The 27,354-nt window shown below is 39.2% G+C and overlaps 1 protein-coding gene across 3 annotated transcripts in view; it reads right to left on the bottom strand.

Moving 5' to 3' along the window:
- The window catches only part of MTHFD1L (methylenetetrahydrofolate dehydrogenase (NADP+ dependent) 1 like), a 161,544-nt gene that overhangs the window by 96,167 nt on the left and 38,023 nt on the right, over nucleotides 1–27,354 (bottom strand). For 2 of the 3 annotated variants that reach the window (XM_074580403.1, XM_074580406.1), the window contains 7 exons: nucleotides 26,898–26,944; nucleotides 25,110–25,217; nucleotides 24,117–24,191; nucleotides 21,122–21,224; nucleotides 17,604–17,680; nucleotides 13,894–14,034; nucleotides 5,672–5,740 (listed from right to left, as the gene is read on the bottom strand). In XM_074580403.1, the coding sequence (XP_074436504.1) occupies nucleotides 5,672–5,740; nucleotides 13,894–14,034; nucleotides 17,604–17,680; nucleotides 21,122–21,224; nucleotides 24,117–24,191; nucleotides 25,110–25,217; nucleotides 26,898–26,944 (620 nt within the window). Of the gene's footprint in view, nucleotides 1–5,671; nucleotides 5,741–13,893; nucleotides 14,035–17,603; nucleotides 17,681–21,121; nucleotides 21,225–24,116; nucleotides 24,192–25,109; nucleotides 25,218–26,897; nucleotides 26,945–27,354 lie in introns of those variants that run through there. The other variant, XR_012586203.1, reaches the window with a different exon arrangement.

Here is a 27,354-nt window from a genome sequence, read left to right as displayed (position 1 = left end):
ACTGCTCCTGTTTTCCTCGTTAACTGTAATTGCCATTCCTGGGCAGGCAAAGTAGCCATCGGAAGCAGTGAGGGATCAGAGTCAATGGTTAAAGAGCTGGAGAGGGAGAAGAGAAGGGACATGGCTGGGGGTGCAGTGGGGATGCCGATATACAACGGAAAAAGCATTCGCCGCTGGTGGCCCAGCACTTGGGAGCCCTGGGTTCAAAGCGGAATTCCCCTAAAATAGACACTGTACAAATACACAAGGAAAGTAGACTCTGTAGCAGGGAGCAATCTGAAACAGCAAAAGGATAGGCAAGGAGTTAATGAAGTAATGACATAGGAAAATTTGTCAGATAGTAAGCATATCTCAGCTTCCCTGTTACTTTTTTGGCATCACAAGGAAAGGAGAAATTAGAAAATTAGCATCTACAGAAAGGGATTAGGTGAGATATATTAACTGCTACCTTTTCTCCAAAGCAGAATACACAATCAGACGGAAGGATGTCACTTCAGTTGTCTTACTACAAAATACTTAAGGAAACAAATCCCCGTTGTTGTGTTAATGCTTTTAAAAATCCTCAGCTGGTTAAAGAAAAGGTAAGCAGACAACTTCAGATTATCTCCATCTCTTAACACATTCTGTACTAGGAGGCACTGCCAACCCTCAAAATTTCAGGCAACCTACTGGGCAATCTTCCTCCATTTTTGGCCAGAAATACCAATTAAGGAGGACAGTGTTGCGCAGATCAGCTGCAGGCCACATCCAACAGTCCCATGAACCACAACTTGGAAACTATTAACCATTTAATACAAGCTGGTTGTTTCCCCCCCAAAGTGTCTTAAGAGAACAACCTACATACACAGAAATGTTCATGTTTTCCATAAAACACCGGAACAATTGGATTACAGTAGTGAAATACTTGCTACTATAGAAAACAGATTTTTATCTTTCAGCAATACTGAATACAAATCATATAAAATATACCAGCAACGAGCGTCTGTTTTATTGCTTCCTCTAGAACTAATTATACATTATTTTGTTCAGAGCAAAGACAAGTAACTTTTTATCCAGTGGCATGTCAAACTACAGGTTTGTTCTAATGGGATATTTTTATTTTTTTTAAATCAAGAGTGGAAAAAGGAGAATACGCATATATATGGGCAGGGCATATTCTCCAAAAAATGGACAATTAAGATACAATCCAAAGACAATTTTGCCTCATACATGTTAGAGATGAAACAGTAGAACAGGAGCAGAAAAAGTAAATAAACCAGAAATCATGCCCTGTAACAAAAGGAATGATGCAGATTATTATCATCATAACACGATGACTTCATAGTGTATAATTAGGATTTTTTTTTCTTGTTTTCTATCTGCTAATGAGCACATACTGCAATATCAATTGAGGTTTTACATATTTATGCAAACAAATTAACTTGAACTATGTACACCTTTAAAGCTTCTTATAGTGTTTGGGCATCAATCTAATGGGAAGTGCTGTGCAAAATAAAAGATTAGCCCTATGCCGAAGAGCTTATAATTTATACAGAATAAAATGCAAGCCACTTCCACCAACTTAAGTTTTACTTCCTTAAATTTTACTTTTACTTTAACACAGTATTTACCTTTCTGGTATTCAAATAAGTAAGACTGCAGTTTTCAGCTACCAGATTGAAATCCACAAGATTAATTCTTATTTGTGTTTTATTACTCACTAAGTTAAATTTTACTTTTCCAAGCCCTTTATTTCTTGTGGCAAGCAACTATAGGGCTGCTCTCGTTAGAGCCCAGCACACAGATGGGCAGATGCGATGCACGGAAGCACAAACATGGATGATGAAAGGGCAGCCCAGCCCATACTGTGGCAGCTATGCAGAGAGGGGGCCAGAAGGGTCTCCCACAACATTCCCTGTGCAATTGTGCTTCCAAGAGTTTATCCACACAAGATGGAAGGAAATTTGGATTGCGGGGTCCAACAACCAGAATGTCAGCAGCCAAGAGGCCCCCTTGAAATCCAAACACAGTACTAAACTACTGGCATGGACAGATGCTCCCCTGGAGCTCTGAAATCCACCGGAAGAAAAGGAGGAGTTATTTGAATGGTCTTTTTACAAGGATAATCCTGGAAGAAAAATACAGTCTAGGCACCGAAGGGAGTGAACTCCAGCAGGATCTCGGGAGCCTCAGGCACACCCTGGAACAGGGACAACAATGTCTTCTTGGGCCAGCTTCAGTAACTCTGTGTCAGCCCATCCATCCCACTCAGCGGGCTGCCACTTGTTTTTGTTACACTCTTAATAAACTATGTATATGGAGAAACAAACAGTGGCACAGGGATGCATTGTGCTGACTGTTTTCAGTACAGGAAATTTTATTTTCCAAGTTTTAATAAAAGAAAATAAACCCTGAACGCCAATAAATATCTGAAGCTATCTGGCTGCTAGAAGGATGTTTATAATACTTATTACCATCCTTCCCTCGTCTTTACTGTGAGTGGCACTTCAAATGTATCATGAGCAGACCATCCCAGAGCAGCCAGCCTGCAACTACAGAGTTGTCCCATAGAGCAGCTGCTCCCTTACGCATGGTCTAAACAAAGGCCAAACATCAAGGGATCAGCTCATGAGGGAACAAATCTCTCACGACAAACGTAGGTAAACACTATGAAATCATTATGTACATTTCAAACAAAGTCATCTCAATTCTACAGCACTGGATATAAGTTCTACTGAAGCCTACATTTATTGTGGGTGGCGTGCTCCACATTGCCCATTTTGAAATTTTAGTGTCATTCCTGCATATAAAACACTGTCAATCACTAACACCTTGAGACAGCACTTGTCGTGATAGAGTAGCACGGTTGTGATGGAAATCAACCCACCAAGAAACCTCTTAGGAAAACAGAAAATTAAAACACACGCATCAATTTGCGCATGAAGAAAAGCACTGACCCTAGTTGCCAGTTCAGTTCCATGCAGGACTGGCATTCGGTCATTTTTATGAACTTCTAAACCGCTTCTCCAGTGCATGCAGATGCCCATATAAAGCTCGTGTAAATCTACCAATTAGGTCGTTCTTCTCCCCTTCCATAGACTCTTAGAAGCCACTCCTCAGACCTCCACAGCTTAATACAATACCAAAGTGATCTAGAAAACCTGCTTTGGCGAACAGTTTCATCCCTACTCGCAGGACAGGTCCATGACACAGTCTGAGCTGCATTTGTGTTCTCTGTAATCATATTATTCTGATTTTATACCATCTGTGTGCTGTAGGATCATTTCTGATGTTACTGTTGTCAAGTCATTGTGCTGTTGCTAAAGGTCTTTACACTTGTATTGAGAACTTGTTCTCCCTGAAGGGATTAGGATTATGTTGCTCAATTACAATTGGTAGCCTCTTTGGAAACTTGAGAGGTCCCTCTTCTTTTGGATGTTATTTATTAGGATTTTTTCAAGTGTAATTTAGGCTCCAGTTCTCCTCTTTTCTAGTTTGCGAGAAGAACAACTTGGAATTCACATACTCATCAGAAATACGTCATTCACTATAGCAGAAACAACTTTATTGCATCCACCACCTCAGGGTACACTAGGATTAGCTTGTCTTAAAATCTGTCATGCTGGAAGGCTCTAAACTCACAAGTGGATCACTGACTACATTCACATGTGCAGAGCAAAATGTCATCCTTGTTCCTCTCCCACCCTTTTTTTGGAAAAAACTGAAGCTATTAAAATTAGCACCCCTTAAAGCTATTAACATGAATAATTAAAAATAATGAAAGGTATTTATTCAGCAGATGGGATATGATGCAAGCTTGAGGCTCAAGAACAGCAACAACAGCACAGGCAGCAACAGAGCGGGCTGTTGCATCTCTGCACAAGAGCAATGACGTAGTCCAAGAGACACACATTGGCCAAAGCACGGCACTATCTTGAGAAAGATTTAGATAAACTGGCGATTTCCATTCTTTGACAGGTGACTTATATTAGCCTGCAAGCCAACAGGTATTCAAAGGGTGACAAAAGTTTGTCTTTGAGACTCAAATGGCAGGAGTGGAGCATGAAGCAGTCTTTTGAGCTGCTTTAGTTTTAAAAATAACTTTGTAAGACGAATTTTTGGGAAAACTATCCTTGGGTACTGTAGTCAGGGTCTTCCTAACAAGCAATAGTGTTTGATGAAAGTTGGCAGATGTTTCAGCCATAGCATAGATTAGACTAGAAAAGAATACCACATAAAAGGCAGGAATTTTATTGCATAGAAATGTGAATATAAAGAAATCTGGGGGGGGGGGGAAGCATGCAAGTCCCAGAACCAAATGCCTATCAATCAAAAGAAACTCTTCTGATGTTTGTAACTGTGTTTTAGAACACTACAACAAAACCATATTATTTTTCTAACATACGCAAATTGCAAATAGAGCAATGCAGACTAAACACTCAGAATCAAAGCTACCTTGTCACTGATGCTTAATGCACACATTGTTATCCAAGTGACGATTCAATACACAGTTCTGGCCATGACATTCTTGATTCTACGTGACCTCCAGTTTCTGCTATTGGATGTTATATTACATTCTGACACAGACATATATTCTTCATACAGCCACATGAAAGAACAGATGTTTTTTGCAGAAGAAAGTAATTAAGATGGCTAACGTAGACTTAAATTCTATTTTTCTAATATTCCCTGAGAGTAGGAAGTTGTCCCTGTCCAAACACAAAAGCAAAAAGGAAACTATCACTTTGACATGCTGTAGAAAATAAAACATTTTTTACCAATCGGGGATTGCACTGGTGTGTTTCTACATTCTTTTCACCATACCAGGAATTGTGAAATATTCCAGCTATGTAATTTTGATGGTCAAACTTTCAATAATATATATTAATTTTTCTCCAAATGCATTTGTTTCCAAAACTGCTTCATTATTTCCCCATTTTTCTTCCTCCCTCTCCCCATGAATACTGCTCATCATTCAGCTTACTATTGAAAAGGCAATACTAGACTGCCCAGAAACAAAGTTAGGTTGTACTAATTCTGCGCTCTTTGAGCTCTTGGAAGAAAGCTCACTAGAGTTAAGTGTAAAACATTCCTCTCACGGGCCAGCAAAGCTTCATTTAGTCCCTGAAGGCACTCTGGTAGGATAGGGTGGCTGGGAGACATCTTTTGAAAAAGCGTAAACAGGCAAAAGGACCCTTCTGTGTTTCTAAACAGCACAAACTATAATACGGAATAGAATGGCCTCAGCTAAGCACCTACTTTTCACCCAAAACGCTGGGCTGTGGGAATCATCATGGGAATATCCATGTAAAGGAATTACATAATAAGGAAACTTCCCCAGAAAAGCAAGATTAAACAGAAGGAAGTCTATTATTTGGAAGCCCAGCCTGCCTTCCAGCGTGCTCAGAAGCAGTTCAGCAGTGTGCTGCAGCTTGCTTGCAACGCCAGGCAAAATTATAACTGAAGCCAGAGTCTCAAAGAAAGGGAAAAAAAACCCAACCCACCAAAATGGTATAAATGCAGATAGAGTTGATTATTTAACATACACAAATGAACACTTGCTAAAATGCCTCTATGGATTTGACCCTGGCTTGAACCTTGAAAGTTAAGCGTAGTCACCAGAGAGAAGCACGGCAAGTACAATACGGAATCTGAAAGCCAGAGAAAGGCAGGCATCGTAAGCCATACTCACCTCTAATGTCTGCATTAGCGTGGGCTTAATTGCGTCTTTCATCAGAACTGCCAAAGCACCTGTTACTCCCTAAAAAACAAGAGTCCACATTTTGAGGAAGTCAGTTCTAAGGTGCAACATTTCTGAGTTACATTTAAGCTTACAGTTAAAACAGGGTTACACTTCAAAGGAGAAAAAGAAAGTGTGCTCATAACCATAATGGATAAGCAGTGATACAGTGCTGCATAAAGAATTTATTTAGATGTTACCTCAAGACTTCTAACATACTGTATTTACAGCGTGCCAGAAATAGTAACAATTTTGCTCTGAATACACTTAAAAGGCAGTATGTAAATAGTCTTCCTATTTCATTAACAGACCAGAAACAGAGTATTAAGCGATCAGCACGAGGATGTCCATGGGAACAAAAGACGAAGCAGAAGTAAGGCCACTGAGACCTGAGACAGCAAGAAGGCAATAACTTGCTAAAACCACCTAAAGAAATGACAGATGTATTTCTTTCATGAGAGAACCAATAGCATGAATCAATAGCTAGCAACTACCAGAAAGGGTATTTTTCAAGACTTGTACAAATATATATATGTAATAGACACAGGATGAAAGCAGACACAGAGTTGACTAGGGGTAGACCATGAAGATGTCATGAGATTAAAAGTTAGAGGTGCCTTACTGTGATGATGAGAGGACAGAAGGAGCTGCGTGAATTTTAGTTGTAAAAAAAAAAATAATCTTACTCCTCCCTAAAAATTTTGCTGGATATTAAGTAGAAGTTTCACACTGACTTAATTTAAAATAAGAGAAAGTCATGATATCACTCTACACTAAAATCCAATGCCTATTTTTGAAAAAAATGGCTCTAGAGTATGCAGAGCACTATCAAACTATATGCAGAGTGCTATCTAGAAAACACAAGCATGTATTTCAATTTATTCCTAAAGTACTTTGATTTTGAGAAGAGAATGTGTTTTGTTTTGAAAGAACTAGATCACGGATAGAAAAAAAAATGCAGTAGTACTATAAGCAGTGGCTTATTTGATTGAACAATCAAACTCTGTCTGAAAATCAGAACGACAAACAAATGAGGGACATACAAGTATGTGGTCGTTACATAAGTACAGTATTTTATACAAATTCAAGTTTCCCCTTTCTGAACATAACATCTGAACACAGACTTCAGAGGAAAATGAGGCAGAATATTTGGCCTTGGATAAAAATGCACTGAAACCAAAATAGTAGAACTGGTTTCTACTAAAGCACAGCAAGTATTTCCTTGGGGGAGAGTGAAGGGAAGGAGAGAGAAGAGGGAAAGATGTTCCTCTGTTCTTTGCATTTTGTAAACCTCCACTATCTACAAGCCCCAGTAGACCCACAAAGAGGTAATAAGAGAAACTGGTGGCAAAACAATACACTTTTCCCTCTTCTGCATTAGTACAGAATAAATTTCTGTTTCCTACTATGTTATTTTTTTTAGAAGTTAGGATCAAAACGCAAGGAAACACCAGCATGCCAGCTCTCTGTCAGAATGGCCAAAGGTCCATCATTTCCATGGAAGCAGCCTGGTGCTATGTTGTACCTGTATCCAACTACTCTCATTTGAACCCGAAGGGGACAGACTAAATACAAGGAAAAACAAAATATCTTAAAAAAATAAATGAAATTATTATCGCTTTTCACTTCCCCAGGCTCCTTTATAACTACAGATTGGTTTAATTTTTAAGATTATAACCTCCTTATTTTAGATAAAGAAATTAAAAATGCAGAACAAATCTCAACAAACAATATTTCATAAAGGTTCATTTAACCAGTACCCCCATAAAATTTTCTCCTTTTACAGTAAAGTGTAACTCCAATATTTTATCCATATATGAGTTTTCTTTTTAGGACCATGTAAAAATAACTGCCACTGTTACTGCTGTAGATTTCTTGTATTTTAGTAATTTGTAAAAGTCTTTCTAAAGTGGGTGTATTTCTTAGAATATTAAATTTTAAATTTGCTTTATAAAACTAATTTGATTCACTTCCAAATCTGAAGCACTTAACGAAAAAAAAAGTGAATTCCCAGTCCCAACTCTAACAATTTAACATGAAATGGAACAGATTTCAATCCTAGCAATCTCTTCATTATACCCTAGTTTTTAATCCTACTAATTTATCAAAACAAGTATGTTCTTTAAAAGAAAAAAAAACGACACCGAAGTTTGCAATATAATATTGAATAGATCTATAAGCCTAGTTTTTTTCCTGCTGTTTGATCAATTGAGCAGCCAGCTAGGACAGAATTTCTCAGACCAGATGCACAGTTCTTCCGCTTCCACCCCCAGCTGAAGGAAATGATGCTTGTCACTAGTTGCTAGAAACACAAAAAACTGTAAGAGCTAAGCTAAGGTGTTTGTCTTTGGTCTCATGGAAAGCATAACCAGGTACACACACTAGTTCGGAGGCAATAAGTAATAGAAATATGCGAAGGAAAAGTTGCTTAATTTTACATTTTCTTCTGTATCTCAGTTTTTCCATCATCACATAACATAAGCTATTCATTTTTACGCTAAAAGAGAAACAGCTGCTGATAATCTTGAGTGCAAAGACAGTTTACAGTCTGACCACGTACAAGGCAGTTGTAATAGCTATTCAACTTTCTGGAGAAAAAAAGCCAAATGGAAAACTCTACATCGGATCTTCCAACCAGTCAATGGCAAGGTCGACTACCTGTGCAGCCACACATCAGCCCTAACGCTCTTCTTGGGAAACCTGCCCAAGGACTGACAAGGGTTAACTAACTCATGCTGTAGCTACCTGATTAGGGGTTTCTGTTGTCTACTTCATGATGGATGAGAGCACCAGCTCAGTCAAAGCAAGCACACAAACAGCAATATGCTGACCCAAGCCCTGTTGACTGGAAAGAAGGCTTGGCGGGGGGGAAGAAAAAAAAAACCAAAACACAAAATCAGGACACCTTTTTCTCCCCTTCCCCTCCTAGACAATAATGGCTCAAATCCTGTCTCTTTTGCTTTCTGACAGTTCTTCATCAATCTGATAAGAATTGTGAAGCAAAACCTATGCATTTTAACTTTTTGGGAAACTCCGTCCATATTAGATATGCATTCTGGACACAACAACTCATTATATCTAAAGCTGAAAGCAAAGAAAAAAAAATGCAAGGACTCCAGTTAGCACACATCATGTCTATCTGCCTTCCATGGTTCTTAAACAGATTTGGTGTCAACAACAATTCTTAAAAGCTAAACAGCCAATACAGTTTTCATATCTATCTGACACGACTGTCAGAATAAAGTTTTCATTCCTTCATAACCCCAATCCACCAAGCGGCCAGCAAACAGCTCCCACAGCTCACTCAAAGTCCTGGATCTGGTTCTCAAAGCTGTTTAAGGAATCAGGTTCCCATTTCCAATTTAAAGAAGGTAGATAAATTTTTTTAAAAGAATTAGAGGCTTAGACGTTTACACACCAATTAAGTGTGTGAGAGCCCAAGGATCATTAGCTTTCCACTAACTCGCTGTCAGAAGAAAGAAGTGGGATTCTGAATCAAATGTATATGGACACCCAACTCTCCTGGGTTCCCTCCTGGAACTGATCCCAAGTACTTCTGAAAATAACAGCCCTTCCATCTATCCACCAGCCGTTGGGACAGGTATGCTCCCCAGGACAGCAAAGATCATAGAGCACAAAATAAATTACACACGTGACACAGGAAAGGCAAACTTAGATGAAAACCCAAAATACTTTCAAAGCAACCTCCAGTGGAGCAGTCTCTGAAGTCTATCAAGAGTGGAAATGAAAGCCAGCATTAGATGACAAGGAAGGTGATTGAGAGTAACTACTGTGAAATGAATAAGGGTTATACAGACTGAAGGGCAGAGAAAAGGCCTTTTCTTCATAGGAAAAATAATGAAGTACTTGCAACTTCCCTTCATTTGAAACTACAGTCTCTAACAAAACGATAATATTTTTCTGCAATATCAGTTCTGTAAAAAACTAAACCCTAAACCATAAACTGAGAACTGCAATGACTTGTGTTGAAAGTGAAGTATGTACACAATGTTTCTGATGAACCAGGGAACAAAATATATTCAGCTGACAGTTCACTTCTAAAATAAATATGAGGCTATTTTTTTTGGTCCCGGAATTATTGAAATCTAACAGCATGGCACAGAAAGTAAGCTAAGAAGAAATCTTATTTAGAAAAACAGTGACATATTTATTTAATATTTTTCATAGCTGCTGAAATACTGATCTAGGGCATGCATACCCATTTAATTTCACATACAGATATGGCATGTGTCCATCAAAATTCTACTACACTGTAAAAGCCAAAAAGCAATTCAGCCTTCAAAATGCTGTACAATGAGCACCACATTTTGGCAAAGACTTCTGTATGTTCCGTTACAGAGGATAGATATTTAATCCATTACTCTCGTGGAAGGAGTCTTCTCAATTCATGAAATATTCAATTTATCTTTTTTCTATTACTCCTAGCCTGCCTCTGCATCTGGTTTATATCTGCCAATGTGTATTTTAGCTTTTACTATTGTATTATTATAAATATATTGCATATAAAGTCAAAATTAAGAGCAATTGTGTTTCTGTGAAGTATATTGTGTGTACATCTGGAAACAAATCACAGAGAAGGGTTTAGTGGTTTTGGTTCACATAGATTCCAATGAACTAAAGACTACTGTCAAACATTTAAACTTGCATAAATTCAATTGGGGTAGCATATATAAAACATGAGCCCCAGAACTTTTTTAAGTGACAGGTAGGACCGACCACCACCCATTATTTCAGGTTGTGTGGTATGATAAAGCCGCCTTTAAAATTTGTTAAAACTATATGCAATTGCAGTTCTTTGGGCAAAAATGTTCCATGTCAAGTGGCTATGAGCTATCAAGCTTTTAAGCTTGATTTTGTTTTATGAAAATTGAAGTCAAAATGATCAAACTGTTCTTGGATTGAGAGCATGCGAAAACCACATACATTGTTTTTGCTACATTCACTTGTCTTGAGATCTTTCCTTTCTGAGTTATAAAGCTTTACCTCCTCTCTGGCCCTGACTCGAAAGAAGCATGAGAATTCAGGAGGAAAATGGCTTCCCATCAAACCACATCTGAAAGTTTTCTCAAGATATAAACCTTGTGAAAACAAAAATTACAGTTCACAGAAACTCATTAGAGAACGCTTAGCCTTGCGCCATCCTGCCCCAAAAGCTTTAGTCGCAATGTGCGGTGTCCTTACAGCCGAGGGTGTAACAACTGTATCTACAGCCTGCACCAGGCTGGACCAGCTCTAGGTCTGGACACCTGGACCACAGGCAAAGATCTCTTCTCCTGGATCCTACAGGATCCTGGATCCTTTTCTAACACGTACAAGAAAGAGATGCAACCTGCGTAGTCCAAATGAAGAGGGGTCAAAAGTTGGGATTTCAGAAGAATAGTAACAACATAGGCAGCACAAGCTGCAGGGGCAAGAGTAGATACAGCATTTAAAGTCTAGAAACAGTAGGTTTAGTTGAAAGCTGTTCAAACAGACTGACCACATGTGGGAGAAAACCAGGAACAGCGATGACATGCTACCCAATAGAACTGAAATTTATCTTCTTTGTACATATGAATTATGACATGGTATGATCTTTGATTATACACCTCCTGCTATTGTTTCCACAGGATTCAACTTTATACAGTACACTTTCACAAGTACAGTACGGTTATTCATAAGCTCTATCCCCTTGCACCAGTATTTAACTTGATAAAGAAATCTTACTAAGGAAACCCACTACGAATTTCCTTTTTAACATTTCTTAAATCCCAAGACCACAGCATCTGACTTCTTCACCAATATTAATAAGTTGGTGAAAATGAACAATTGTTCCAGTTTTCAGATGAGAAACTGGCACACACAAAGATCAAACTCAAAAGTATTCACCAATTTTCAAAGCTCAACTTGAGACAACATAAAATATTTTCTCCTGGTTCGAAGTCCTTGATGGTGTTTCACTCTTTTCATGGATTTCGGCTGTTTAGTTCCTGGCTATTAAGCCAGATTGAGTAATGTGCAACTCCTCTTGTATTTAAGAATCACTTTGTGATACAACATCACAAATAAGCTTTGCGAAAAAGAGACAGGAACAGAATTCAACTCTCCAAAAAGGCATTTTTCTGCCTTAACCATGAAATCACCATCCTATTCTTCCCATAGTTCTCATCCTCATTTGTAACACACTCCACAACAAAGGAGACAGGAGTTTCTGCACTTCGCAATCATCATATGCACCCAAGTCCACCCTGTGCACGGTATGAAGAAGAGAACCTGCAGAAGAAAAAGAATGCAGCAGCACAGCTGCAGATGGTCATAATACATATCCCTGACACTGTGATGAATTTTTTTCCCGGGCAGTTCTTCTATTGTGTAATATAGAACAACGCTTTAAAGAAGAACTAGAAACATATGTTCCGCACAAGTGACACTATCAAATGACTGAGATGCTAAGCACAGGAAGTTTGTTAAAAAAAAAAAAAAATAACGGGACAAAGAAAACTGAATTAGTAACAGATTTTGCTGAGCACTACTTTCATTCTAGGGACACAGTGGAAAAATTTTTAAAATTATTTCTGCGCTGTTCATTAATTTCAGCCCAAACATTAAACATTATATTTCCACAAAGCAACTACAGATTAAACAGACCACAGAAAAGCAACTGTTTTCACTCATCAAGCTGATTAGCATTAAGTGGTTGAAGACAGGTTAAATGCTTTGCAACATTAATAGATTAAAAGTACCTTCATACAAAAGTAGCATCGAAATTAAAATAATGTATTTCAAATGTAGTTTTAATTCTGACACTAAACTATTTGAAGTTTTTGCATATGCATTATAAGATAACTCATTCCCCATCCCCCTCCATTTGGCCAAGACAAAGTTATGCAATCGAAAAGGCACATCAAAACTTCAACAGCTAGAATATTAAATGCAGTTCTTCATATCTTCTGCATAATTGGGAGTAATTGATTTGCTTTGAATTTTAATGATGACTGTACTTAGAAATTTTGGTACCCTTATCTTAATTTCAATCTTGAATCCAGGCAAACTAGATATTATGTTTTCATTTCCTTATTAAACTGGAATCCATTAAAGCCGTGAAAGTGTTCCTGGCTTCTGGATTTGCTATCTTTGCTGACAAGGCAGGATACTGGCTCCTTTGCTCATGCTAAAAATGCAGTAAGTTTGTGCAGATGTCCACATAAAAGGAACAAACAGGAAAAAACAGACATGGTCTGTGTGATACAGGCAGGCATTGCCAGCAGGGTGGCATGAAAGCATGGCTCCAAGACATATCACGGATGCTATGAGGATATATTTAGATGATAAAAAAAGCATAAAAGCAAAGCATTATCCTATTTATTGTGTTTAGGGTATGCTGTCAATCTGCTAAATACGAACTTAATTTAGCAATTAGGCTTCAGAATTCAAGTAATGTAATGTTACAGTAAACTAGTGCCAATCACAGTGAGCCTGCTCCTGGAATACAGTTGGATTGCAAGGCTTACTTGGTAGCTTCTAGCTGCACCAGGAACTGCCATACACAAACATGTGTGAGCTTCCAGCTGCTGTTTCCTGACTCACAACCTGGCTGTAAGGGCTAGAATTTGATATAAAGGAAGAACATATTGACTTCTTTCAGAAGCTGAAGTAGGGAATGAGGGAACAGCAACCAAGAAAGGTAAGGAAGAAAAAGTCTTGAAGATGTGAAGAGATAAACCTGTCCCAGGCACTATCAGCAACCTATGAGTTCAGAATAGCTTGTTTCCATTATGCTTTAGTGGTATAATCATTCAAGTGGTAACTATCATTGTAACATCTGAGCTCACTTTACAAGTACAGTAGCAAACATTACCAGCTCTCTCAAATAGGAGCCCACATGCTTGACTCCCTCCAGCACCAAATTTATTTGCCTCAAGAATCGCAGAAAACTATCCAAGTAGGTTATGGAGACTAGAGGCTTCCTGAACCAGATGTTACCAGAGCTGGAGAAACGAGTTCTACATCTTGTTCTCATTGCAAGGAAGTTTTGGCCCAGAAGACGATTTTTCTTCGATATCTCACTGTGCTGTTCAAAGCAAAATCCTTGGCACGCACCTGCCTTTCTAATGCTTCAAGAGGCAAAACAAATGCATCAGAGGTTATTCACAGGTCTACAGCACTGAACATACCAAATCCTCTGCTGTTACTGGTTCTCCTTTCTTGTCATTAGCCACCACCATTCTTCCCAGCCTCTCCTTCATATCTTGCAGGCTGGTGGTAAGCGCCAGAATGGCCATAATTTCACTTGCTACGGCGATATCAAACTGAGCCTGTAAAAGAGGAATGAGAATCATGAACCAAATCAAAGTCTGGTCCAATACTCACAGGGAATCATCAGGAATAGACTCAAGAAAGACAGATTTCACACTGGAATTCAAACAAGTTCTAAATTGTAACCCACAGCTTTTGAGATTACTCAGACTAGAGTAACTTCAAACACTTTGTTTATAGTCCCTCATTAATGTTCTCCGTTACACTTCATTTACTTGGGGATCAGAGTCTCGCAGAGCGCTTAGCCCCTTGGCTCACATTATCCTTAGCAGAAGCTCCCTGAAGGACCAAGATTTTTTTTCTATGGCAAAAAAGAAAATCACCAGATGTGTTCTGAGCTTTACTGGCATGAGCACAGCATTGTGGGTTTTTTTTTTCTGTAATGCTCTCCAAAGGTTTTTTATTCTGGTTTCAAAAACATTCTTGTTACATTTGATCATTCTTCTTCTACATAAACTCAAAATTTAGAGTCTATGCTGATAGGTCTTGTGCTTGACCTATGATAATGTGAAATATACCTTTGACCCCCTTTTTTGCTTTAAATGAAAAAATATATAAGTTGAAAAAAACCCCAAGAACTGTATCTGGCATCAGTTCTATTGCTCTTGTAGAAATACGTTCATGCTATGCAGTATTTCAGTACAACGTAAACTGTGGTCCTTACTTTTCTTTAAGAGCTTGCAGTATACGTTAGCAGTATTTGTACTAATTTACTATTAGTAAAACCCAGGCCACGTACTGTCAGAATGTAAACAGAGAAAAAAGGCAAGGTCACTGATGCATTATTATGGGATAGGAATGCGATGTTGGGGGTGAACAAGAACTACAGCTTCTTTAGTAATCTCTCTATCTCCAGCAATTAAAGTTTATACAGAAACTTAGTAATTGATATCCTACTGCTATCTATGTAAAAAAAGCCCTCAGGACTGTTTCTATGTCAGACCTATCTGTTCTAACTGACGGCTTTGCCTGTTTTTAAGAAGCATCTATGTAGAGAATTGTTCAACATGTACCTTACCATTCCTACCCATCTGCCTAGTACTTTAACAGCTTCTGCCCCTTTTTAACCTATGTTCCTGGTTTTAAGTTCTGTCTTGACAGCTACAGCCCAGAGCAGCCCTTTTCAGGCTGACCTCTATGTACCTGCATGTTAGTCAAAACTTCTGAAGACACCCGAGCATTCTTCTGCAGGGAGAGATATATACCACAGAAAACAAAAAATAATCCTGTAATTGAGATTTTCCGCATAGGGATTCAAATGAAATGCTGAAGTTACAAAGCAGATTTTCTGTATTCCCTGGAAGCAGTTCTATACCTAACAGAACAGCTGGGTACACAATGAACACTGTTACCGTTGTGACAACACGGATGCTTCTACCTTTTCTGAAGTTAAGAATGCCGCTGGTAAGTCATTGCAGCAGAGGTAAGATAGCAAATAAGCCTGAGAAATCTATGCTCAACCCTTATATTGGAATATTATCAAGCTTTATCAGGATATTTATCAGGAGACAAAAAAAATTTTTTTTCATTATAATTGTTTCTATATAAACACAAAAAGATGGGAAAACCAATCCCAAGTAGATGCTCAGAGTGACATAATATTTAATTGAAAAAAACAGGCACAAAAGACTGTGGTAACAGGTGCTATTTTAACTCTAATAACCTTTATACACCTATGAAGTGCTGACAGAAGCCTTAGCTGTAAAGTCAGTTCTCTATTGATGAAAGGATCCACCCACATGGATTCAATTGCAGGATCAAGGGCATCAGTCATGTAATACTCTTTAGAAACCACAGCATCCCTGTTCATTAAAATGCAGAGTTTTGTGCCTGCTGTGCTTTGCCATTTTACACAGGTGTCATTGATTTTAAGAGTGCTAGAACATCACTCCAAATATTTATAAAATGCATCTGTTAACTATGAAGTTCTGTTTTCTCTGGATCTCCGGCTAGGCTCTGAAATGAGTCTTCCTAACTGTTCTCTGTTTCTTGAGTCACCAAGTCCATGTTAAAATGTGAATGGATGTGCATCAGTCCAACACATCAAAACTGAATGCATCAAGGTCATTTCAGCCAAAACAGTACAGAAGCAATGTTTGACTGCCATATGTCAACTAATACTCCGTAATAAAACAACCTATATTTAACTCAGCAGTATAATTACAGTGGTAAAATGCTGCACAATAAGGCTGGCAGAACTTGGCTCAAAGCTAACAATCACATTGAGTCACTGAAACAAATCTAAACATAAGAAAACATTTCAAGTGTTGAGGGAACTTGTACCAAGTATAATATTTTGTACTTCCACCCCATTATCAAAGATGAATATTAGCTAATACTGAGTTTTCTGTAATTATAGATAGAAAAGTCTCTACCCCATGTGTTCAAAACCAAAACAAGTGAGCATTTCTAGTGGAAGATGCCCCTGCCCATGGTGGGGCGGGGTTGGAACTAGATGATCTTGAAGGTCCTTTCCAACCCAAATCATTCTATGATTCTATGACTTCTCTCTCAAGCTCTTCTTTCCAATTCAACTGTTTTCCCTGCTGAACTGAGCAAAAACATTAGCACTACTTTTTGGTCTCTTTATTTAGGCATGAAGCCTAGAAGAAGTCTGAAATGATAAAGAAAAATTAAAGACAGGATTTCCAAAAATGAATGAAAGCCTTATCTCTAGCACAATAGCTATTTACTTCACCTAAAAAATAGTCAGAACCTCATGAATTTCATGATCCAGAGTATTGGATTACAATATCTTCATCAAATCAGGAGCAACTCCACATCATCACAATGAGTTTGTTCCACCTGGCATTGCTGTTCCACACTGCATCGTTTCAGAAACGGATTTACCCACACGACGCCAGGAACACTTGTTCAGATAGTGTTGGAAAAGTCTGGCTTTCCATTTATCAGTAAGTTCTTTAATAAACTTCCAGAAGCTCTCATACAGTAATGTAGGTTATCTTTTTACACTGCTGAAAAGTACATACGTGCTCATTTTCTGAACTATCTCTTCAAGCCCACATATGAAAATTAAGCAGATTCTCAAAGTTCTTACAGTTTAGATCCCAAAGCTGAGATGCATGGCAGGGAATGAAAACTCTGAATAAGAAGCTAATGGTCATTTTCAGTCCTCACCAATGAGACCAACAATACATGATCCACTCCTCCCACTAATTCTTTAACATTATCTTTAAATCACATTTAAATTACAGAAATACTACATAAATAGTTTGATGGACTTATAAAAAGGAAAGTGATACAAATTACCCTTTAGAGGGCATAGGGGTACCTTTCATACTCATAGGACGACAATGTGGAACCCCCAACATATGCAATTTTTTGAAGTGCTTTCAACACATTGTGCAATATGCATTGGTTTCTGTTTCTGAAACTTCAGACTCAGCTACTCATTGACACCATCAGTTTCACTGCAAGAATGGTATACAACAGCAACAGACGTTTGCACTGCCATTCAATGAAGTATGCTGAAAGAACTGCAGAAACCTCTCACAGCCTCTAAAGCAAAGTCTGTCCAGAATGCGATATATTAACTGCCTTTACATACCTGACGGACAAATCCTTTCTCTGTCTTTGCCTGCCCAACTGTTATTTTGCGCAGGAATCTGTCATTTGTATCCACCACTGAAATAAGGGAATAGCAAAAGCAAAACGTGTTAACAAGGACTCACGGATGTGGATGTTTTTCCAGGCATACCTGTCGTTATACCTGTAAGATTCAGCCACTTGAACAGCGTAACCAGACAACCACGTTCCTTCATGATAGCATTACCACTGTCTTGTTTTCTCCCTTCTAGTTGATACCATTAGACAACAGGCAGAAATAACTCAAATACAATTTCTCTGAACAGTGCTTGAAGCTAACAGATTCTTAATATTCTGACATACAAATTAGTATTTTACCTAAAAAAGAAAAATCTGTCTTAGTAGGAACAATGCACCTCAGACCTACCTCAAATCATTTACTTTGTTATTTGACTTGTTAAGAATTGATTTTAAGATTGCATGCTGCAGGTTAAAGTTGGTCTGTTTCTCTTTTAAAGGATGATTATGTTGTCAGATTGGTTCTTCCAGACAAGTCACTTTCTTGGCCATCACAGTAACTAACTCCACATTCAGCTGCATAGCATTCAAAGGAAGTTTTTTCTAACTGCCAAGACCAACCATCTGCTATTTAACACAACTTCAATTTCAGACAATTGTATTTCCAACCTGGAAACACTTTTGGTATTGCAAGGGCACGTCCAAACCATCCTGTGGAATTGCTAACTTCACTAACAATCATCGCAAGCCAAGTTCTCCAATTCTGCACTGACAACACTCAACTTCAAATGTGCTTTTGTAGGAACCAAAAGGCAATACTGAGAATAACTGAAGAGCTCTCTCATCTGCTGATAGCTAATCAAGATGTTTCTTAGGAAGAAACATCAGGATAATGTTTCTGTTTGTTAGAAAATGAGACCAAACTCCAAAACCTCTCCTTCCCAGGAATGGCGATCCCTACAGAATGCAAAAATCCCTCTTTCTTACAGGCTCTTTAGCCCTACAAATGTTTCAATTTGCACCAAACCTAAAAGAAAGGGTGGAAGGTACTCTTGATCAATTCAGCCTGTAGCTTGGCAATCAAGTCAATCTTCTGGTAGATGTAGATCTGAGTCCTGTTCATTTAGAGACAGAGAACCAATGAACCTCCAGAGAAGCTGTTTGTACTGAAAGTCAGTGAAATCACCTCCACCCACTTTTCCTGCTGCTTTTGGAGATTAACAAACTCGTCTGTACAGAAAAGGACAACATAATTACCCAAGAACAAGAGGGACTTTGAATCTCAGTACTACACAACCGTAGTTGAGGGTTGTGAGTGAGCTGGGAGAAAAGCAAGATTTAATCTACTTCCCCTTTTTGGGCATTTCTCATGGGCTGATGTACATACCATACGTGCCTTCTTCCCACTACGTGGTACTTAGGCCCCTAATTTCCTCAGGAATTCCATTTAAGGGATAGTGCAACACAGATTTGGTTAACTCATTTTGTTTTCTATTTGTATATGGTCATACTCTAAAATACTACAGTAGTGGCAGAAATTGCAGAACAGAGCCCGGTACGTGGAAGCAGTAGCCTTGTACCAAGCTGTGGTACCATATGCCACTGTGAAGCCATATGCCAAGCTGATCTCTCAAGCACAAACTTACCCCTTCTTCTCTCAAGTCTCACGAGCAGCCTTAAGCAGACCTAAATGTCTTTCGTGCCCACCCAGGCACTGCTGAGAGCAGGAATTAGCCTTCCTACTAGCCTGGGCAGCCAGTGGGCTGCTTTTTATCTAGCCTTCCTAGTGAAATCATGCAACCTGAACAAAGAAATTATAACTATCCCTGCAACTCTTTCTGGTCGCTGGGACACACTGGTTTTCTCACCATGGTCAGAATTTGTTCCCCAGGAAGATTCCAATAGCTGCACTTAGAAGTAGTAAAATAAGAAAGAATTTGGTTTTGCCACAAATGCAGTATTTCCTTCTCCTAATTTTTCCTCTTCCTTACCCAAAGTAAATGTTTCGGGAAAGTTTAGGTTCAACCAAATGTTAGGTTTAACGTATCTACTTCCTTATCCTCTAGAAATATAAACAGGATCTGAATACCAGGGGAAGGGTAAGTAGGGGGAAGCTTTCCTTCTTTTCAGTATGTTGTACCTGTCCAAGTTAGTGTAAGATGACAATGAACTTTAAGCTTGTGACACTTCTAAGGAAACTGGTCCTGACTAAAACTGATTTTCAGACAATCCGATAGCTTTCTCTTCCGCCCTACAAATTCCCTGGTATGTAACAAGCTTCACAGACATATGGATTGTAGAAAGAGTCCCAAATAAGACATTTTCCAAGTTATCTGAAACAGTCCTAAAAAACATTTTTTTTCTGAAATGTTTAAGACACATACATCATGTAGAGTTGTGTGGAATAAAAATTTCACTAACATTGTTTGAGATAAATGAAATAACTCACTTGAGGTTAACAGCAGTTGAGTAGTGTTGCCTCCTCCCAAACCCGTGCTGATAAAAAACGTGAGTCATATTACACTAAATATTTATATTATTCCTTCATCCTAATACAGGTCTCTTCCATGCAGACACACTGTGTGACTAATAAAAAACACCTTGTGCCACATCCCTCAGTATTACCTTGAGAAAAATATCCCAAGTCTGAGATGACATGCATGCAAAGGGCACAGCAAAACATGGCCAAGACTCCTCACTTCTCAATAAATTCACCTTATTCTTCTGAGCATCACAATACATTCCGTTTAACAATGATCTGAACTAATAACTTTGGTATTTGAGAATTTAGGAAGAAAATAAAATCCAATGAAATTTAGGTCAAAACTTTATGCAGAGTTTACTTTCTTAAAAAAAAAAAAAAAAAAAAAAGAGATACAGAACTTGAGGTAAACACTGAAATTTAACCCGACACTAGAACTGGAAAGTGCAGAGGGGAGTTGCCGAAGGGTCTGAGAGTGGATTGGTTTGCTTGGCATACGTAGTTGAAACTGTACCACATCTTTCACTTCTTCCTAACAAAGCAAACAGCTCAAGACACTTAAAAAAAAAAAAAAAACAACACAAAATCCCTGCAGCATATTTAGTCTCTGAGCTACTTGGGCTGCTGAGCTGGGGCGAATGAGGGACCAAAATCAAGCAGAGTAAGTAGAAATAATCTAAAAGCATAATAGATACAGTTAAGAAAAGAGTGGGTAAGATTTGTAAGATGCACAGAAAAGCCGCTTTCATATGTCTTAAGATGTATTATCTAATGTAAGAGAGACAAGGATTGTACTTAAACTCTGAGAGCAACCTATCCTTCAGAATATTAGCAAAGTCTTTAGAGTTACTGCAGATATTTAAGCAAGTTTAGAGCAATATACTGCACCCAAATTTGTTACGCACCCCCATTTCCCACTTGCAAATGGGCTGTTCTTAGAGTCAGAGAACAGAAACAGCTCTGATTCAGGTAAAATTAAGCAAATTAGGAAATAACTTATAATTAAATCCAAGCTGAAGTAAGGCTTTCTGACTACGTACCTCTTTGCCATGTTATGGTAGACGGATCAATATCAAGGCGCGCAAATTTGCTGATCTCCTCTTCTGTTAAAGTCCCAGGATCAGTCTTGTTTATTCCCAGCCTCTATGCAAAAACAAGTTAAAGAAACACTATGAAGTGGCTTATTTGCTTCAAAAGGTATAGCTGCTCTGGCTTATCACTGCCACTTTCAGCAAGCATTTTGGAAAGAAGCATGTCAGGACCAAAACTATTTTAAAAAAAAAAAAAAAAAAGACACATAGGAAATCACCTGTAAGTAAAATTGGGACAAATGCAGACAAATGTAAGGAAATGAAACAAAAAAGGAAACACACTCACACACTATTAAATAAACAGTATCTTTCTTACACATACGAAACTCTTAATGTCAATCAAAGAGAAAATTCAACATTATCAGTTACTAATAAAAAAAATAATTAATCGCTTGGTCTAGCTTGTGAAAATCTTTGAAAGACCCATGCATTTTCTTGTGTGAATCATTTTTGAATGAAATAAAAACTTCAGTGTTAAGAGCCCATCAATCATCCATAAACTCAGTCACTTATAATGAATGAGCCAATACCGCCTGGCTTTTACAGATTCACTATTTCAGCAACACCAAATCTTTTTTTAGGTGAATCTACATGAAGATCAGAAAACTGTGTTTAAGAACCGTAGTCTTAAAGAAATAATAAAAAATCTTTTTTTTCTCTGGCATTAGAAGGCATTCCTCAGGGAATTAACCAACATGCTTACACTTCTGGACTGAAAATAAAGGAAATCTAAAAGTCCAAAAATACTCAGTTTCCAGGAGCTACCACAGTTACTTCCGTATCTAAACCAGCAGTTATTTCTAGAAAGCTGGGGACATCATTTTGAGAGTATTAAAACTGTTTTCTTGACACTCCTTTTTGAGGATCGGTCTCTTAGACTGTGAGGGATGCTTTCAAATCCAGATGCTGACACCAGGGCATTTCCCACCATGCTGAGAAGGGCAAAAAGCTGTTGAGAACAGCTTGCAGGTTTTGACACTCGGTACCTTAAGATATTTCACCCCAGTTTTAATGAGGAAAAGCTTATGTCCTCAACTGCCAGTCCTGTATTAATATTTTTCTTATCTGTTGGCCAATTTTAATGCAATTTGACACAGTTAGGAGATGGTTTCTTAGAAGTTCTATGAAAACAGGCAGACTGAGAAAGGGGCAATATCCCACTAGCATCTCTACCGGGGGATGGCAGCCAGAGTTCAGTGCTCACCCCTCCTGCTTGGTGTATGAGGCCTTTGCCCAGATGGGTTTTTTGCCAGAGCATTTTGCCTGGAGCATTTTTCTGCAGAGGGTTGACAGCAAAATTTTCAGTCATTTTGATAACTTTCAACTGCTGCAAGGAGGGCTGGGCACTGGGACTGCAAAGGGAGCAGCCCATCCCTCCCAGGGTCCCAACAACGTCTATACTGGATCTAAGCAGCAAGGTGGTCTGGATGCAGATGGGAGGAAGTAAGACACAGAGCTGACGTGGAAAAGGAGACAAAGAAAAGACTGGGATAGAAGAAGTTAAAGAGAGGAGGTAAGGTAAGGAGGTCTTAGGCTAATAATTACTGGGAAAAAGAGCAAAAAGCTGAGGAGCAGGGGAACGAGAAAGGCAGCTTCTGATGCTAGACAAGGAGTTTGAAAAAAAAAAAATAAATTGCACGGGATCTTCTGTAATTACAGGTCCAAACGACAGATGTAAGGGAAGAGTTTCAATCTTAATAATCGCTCTTTTGAAAAAAAAACGTAACCCCATCCCATAAAGACTTTTTTTAAAGTTGATTTTTGATTTTTTTTATGTATAAGGAATCCTTATACTAAAAATAATTCACAGCAAAATAATTCAGTTACATTGGAGATTATGGTGCATGTATTTGAATGTTATAAAGCCAAACTTTTTTTTACTGCGTTGCAGCTCATGTGAAGAGAGCGAAATCCATTTCAACGGCAGAGATAGTTGGTATGTCGTGAATTACCTAAACGCTCTCCCTCTTCCCCTACCTGTTACCCTACACACAGCATAAACAAGGACAAAACGAAAGCACCCCAAAATTCTGATGGAAAATTCTGTGAGATCTGCTCTGCCACAGAGTCAAGCAGGCATCGTCCACATTTTAGTTTACTGGCATTCAAGTGAGCAGCACGTTATGAGAAACAATTTTTCCAAAGCAGAAGCCGCTATTGCCTCTATCCTCCTTTCCACCCCCTAGTTCCAAGCGTGCACTTGGCAGCTATCCACTGCCATCCGGTGACTCTGAAACACCACCGGTCAGGACACAAAAGCCAACAACAAACATGGAACTGGACGCAGAAAACTGAAGCTGTCCGTCAGGGTCATATTCAAGAGGCTCATATTCTCCTTCCCCTCTGCTAGTGGACTGTGTTGCTCCCTCATTATTTTATCAAAATGGCAGCCTTAAATCCAGATACCTTATTCATGCATGAGTTGCCTAGGAAGCTCTTCTGGAAGCATTCAGGAAGCAAGATGGGATGCAAAAATGTACTGTGCACACAAATGTACTTCTACCCCTTGAAGGAAGAACACTGTCAATTTGACATCAATAAAACCCCAGAAGTATATGCTATAATAAACTTTCAAAACCAGAAAATATTGCAAAACCAAAGAGCGTGAGCTTTCAAATGTGACTTTACCATAATAGGAAAAGTATTTTAAAAAACCTCTAACTTTAATATTTCATCAGGAAAGACACAGCATTTTAAAACATTATTGGTTTATTTCAGGAGAAAAGAATAGCAAAAATGTTAGTTATGAAAATAATATCAGACCCAGATCCTGATCCTATTACTTCAAGGACGATGCTTTCAGAAAAAAGTCTGGACTTGATAAATTCATGAGGGAGGTTTATACAAACTCGGTCCCATACCAAGAATTTTAAACTTGCACAAGAGAGTATGTTTTATGAAGAGTATGTTCTATAACTGAGGAGAGGCTACATTAACAACTTACTCTCAGGCGGGCAAGCTGAATAGCGGAAAATCCTCTCACGCCATTAACCACTGGAACCAGTCTATTATACAAAGCCTAGAAAAAAACCCACAAGAAGTTAATGAAAGAAAAAGTTACAACCAGGAACGAGTTAAATAAAAAGATAATGTTTTTATTTTACTCAGATTAATTTCAGGAAGAATTTCCCAACCACATTGGTTGTGGACTTCCAGTTAGCGATTTAAAAAACAATCCTGAGAAGGTGGTAGGCTTTTGAGCAATGCCTATGATTTAACAGTTTAAATCCAACTACCAAAATTACTGTGTTACTAAGTTTCACCAAAAAATACGTATTATTTTTGAAACTGGGAACCCTTTAAAACTTTAACCAAGGTCCAAATTATTCAAAACTACAACTACCACTTACAAACTGGCCTAAATGCACATTTATTTGTGTCATACCAAATAGAGGGGATATGACAACCCTGCTGAGTCTTAACACTGTGGCCAGAAAAGAAGGCTCCTTCCTTTACTTTCTCCCTTCCCTTTACAGACTCGTTAGCATTTGTGTTAAGATCACAACAGATTTAGAGCACAGAAGAGGATCTAGTTTATTTCCCCACAACCCCTTCTTCTTAAGATACATCATACCCAGCTATACATCAGAAGTGTCATTTTTAACTTTAAAAGGAGTTTAGAAATTATTAAAAAGAATAAGACTATATATAGAGAAAGAAATCTTCTATTAGACTATTTAGTACAGTGTGAAATAGTTGACAATGTACTGGGCATAAGATCCTTATCTTAAAGACTACCTTAGGACAGCTATTTGCCAGAAAAATACATTCTATAAGAAAAATTTCCCAGCAGAGCATAGAATGGCTTCACCAACAGTTTCTGTTCACACCGTGAAAATATAAAAAGATATAATCAACTTATTTTGCTTTGAAAAGCAGTTTACTGAAAAATCGAGAGGAAAAAAATGTCATGTGGATATCAGAAAATAATTCTTACTTTATCAGATTGAGTGTTCTCGTGCAAGATCCTAGCATCAATAGCAGCAGCCAGCAAATTATTTGCAGCAGTTATAGCATGAATATCTCCAGTCAAATGAAGATTGAACTAGAAGGTGAAAACAACAAAACCTTTTTATGAGAAACCATTAATTCAGTTTATTAATCTCAGACAGATTAGCAGCAACAATCATTGCTATGTCCTTGAGGTTGCAGCTCCGATTAGTCACCTATCAGTGCAGATTGAAATATTATCAGGCTGAAAACACACTGAGCTATAGGAAGGACTTGTTTTCACCTCAGTACTTCGTAAACTACCCTTAGTTTAACCGAACAGAGACATGAAAGTCTTCATTCTTTGCTAAATGATCCAAGAATGAAAAGCTCAGGGCTACGGTTCCACATCATTCGTACTAAATCAGTTTACTGTCAGTATTTACTAACTGACCTGGACCAGAGGTGGGGACTGCTGTTGAATCCCCCGGAGCACACCGCCTGTGCTGGCTTTGGGGGTGTTTGCCAGCTTTCTGCCAGCCACGGGAGAGCAGCCTGTCGCTGATCAGGCATGAGCTTTGCTGATACAAAGTTTGTCCAACAAAGTTTTTTGGAAAAACCTGAAATCAGCAGTTTAGATTTAGTTTAGGACCTGTGTTACATAGGTGCTGTATTTTTTATGCATCTCTGACAGGAGGCAGCGGATGGTCAGTTTTGATCACACTGTGCCACTGACTGTAACCAACACAAGCCGCACTTTCAAGGTGGTACTTCATCAGTTTGGGCCATCAGTTTGGTGTTGAGCTCTAAATTAGACTCTTTTGGGGTGAAACCATCGCGCACGTCCAAACGAGCACTGTGAATATACATATGCAGAAGCTTAGCTGTACTATCCTTACATGCCCCCTTGCCCGGACCATCTGCTTGCTGGAAACCAACACAAAACCCTGCTGTCAACTGCAGCGTGCTGAAGCCCCATGACACACAGCTAAGGACAAGGGAGGCGAAGGAAGGCACCCAGCTCAGATGGCAGCAGCCAATGACAAGAAAACACTACACACGATCTATATTTCATCTCTGTCCTTGACCCAGCCTGTCCATAACCACGTGGGTCACCTAGCTTTACATCGTGAATGTTGTGCTACGCAAGGGTGCACACCTCAGCCAGAGTATTGATATTTTCCGTGAGAGTATTTGAAGGCGTGCACCCAGCCGGCTCCTTCCAAAGCCGGCACATGATTTTCAGAAGCCCTCAAAGAGAGCTAGGGATGATGCCACCTTCAACAGAAATCCATTTACCGGGTGGGTAGAGGAAAGATTCATTTAGAGGTAAGAATTCTTTCACTTACTGTGACAGTGCCAGGCCCCCGGGCACACCACTAGCCCCCACTGTCCCTGCCCAGCCCCCTGGGGCTCCCCCATGGCCCAGGACCCCACATCAGCCCCCGGGGCCATTAGCCCCTGCTCCAGCGATGCTCTAGCAGGGCTGGTCTCCAGCTCCTCAAAGACCTGCCCAGCCATTGGCCCTGCCGAGCTTCTCAGGTAACATCTCGGCTATCCATCAGGTGCTTCAAACATGCACAGTATCCATGCAATGTTTTTGCACCCTGACTCCGCAGCCCCTCCCACATCACTCAACAGGCACATGGAAATGGCAAGGACCACATGGAGATGGCAAGTACAACTCCCATTCTCCAGGTAGACCATCATCACAAACCAAGTGCTTCAGCAGCCACCTGGACCTCCCCACCCCTCCCAGAGGGACAGGGACTTGCTGCCTCCCACGCTGTCTCACCTCCTCCATGGGAATCACTTGAGCGTATCCACCACCGGCTGCTCCACCTGCACAGGAAGGTATATGGTCACATTAGACTCGCACCGGTTTTGGGAAAAACCAACCACCCTTAAACACTCAAAGTGAAACACACAGTGTTGATGACACATTTTTCAGCATTTTAATTTCTATTAGGGGATCAGTGGTGCACCCAAAATAAACAGGATTTCCTTAAACCTTGCTGTCTTTCTTCAGCAGGCAGTAAAAAGGGAATTCTTGATCTGAAGTGAAAGTCTACACATCACGGCTGGCCCGGACTTTTGCTACTTAAGGGCAACCCTCCGCTCCTGCCCAGATTGAGGACATAGTCATGCACATGCAGCTGTTGGGTGGGAAGACGTAGCAGTCACAAGCAAGCACTGGTCTGAACAAAACCTTCACACCCCTGCCGGAGCGCTCCTTTCCCACTGCCTCTCAG

Source organism: Larus michahellis, chromosome 3 (assembly GCF_964199755.1).
Source record: "Larus michahellis chromosome 3, bLarMic1.1, whole genome shotgun sequence".
Taxonomy (NCBI): Eukaryota; Metazoa; Chordata; class Aves; order Charadriiformes; family Laridae; genus Larus; species Larus michahellis.
This window is presented reverse-complemented; position numbering and strand designations above follow the sequence as displayed.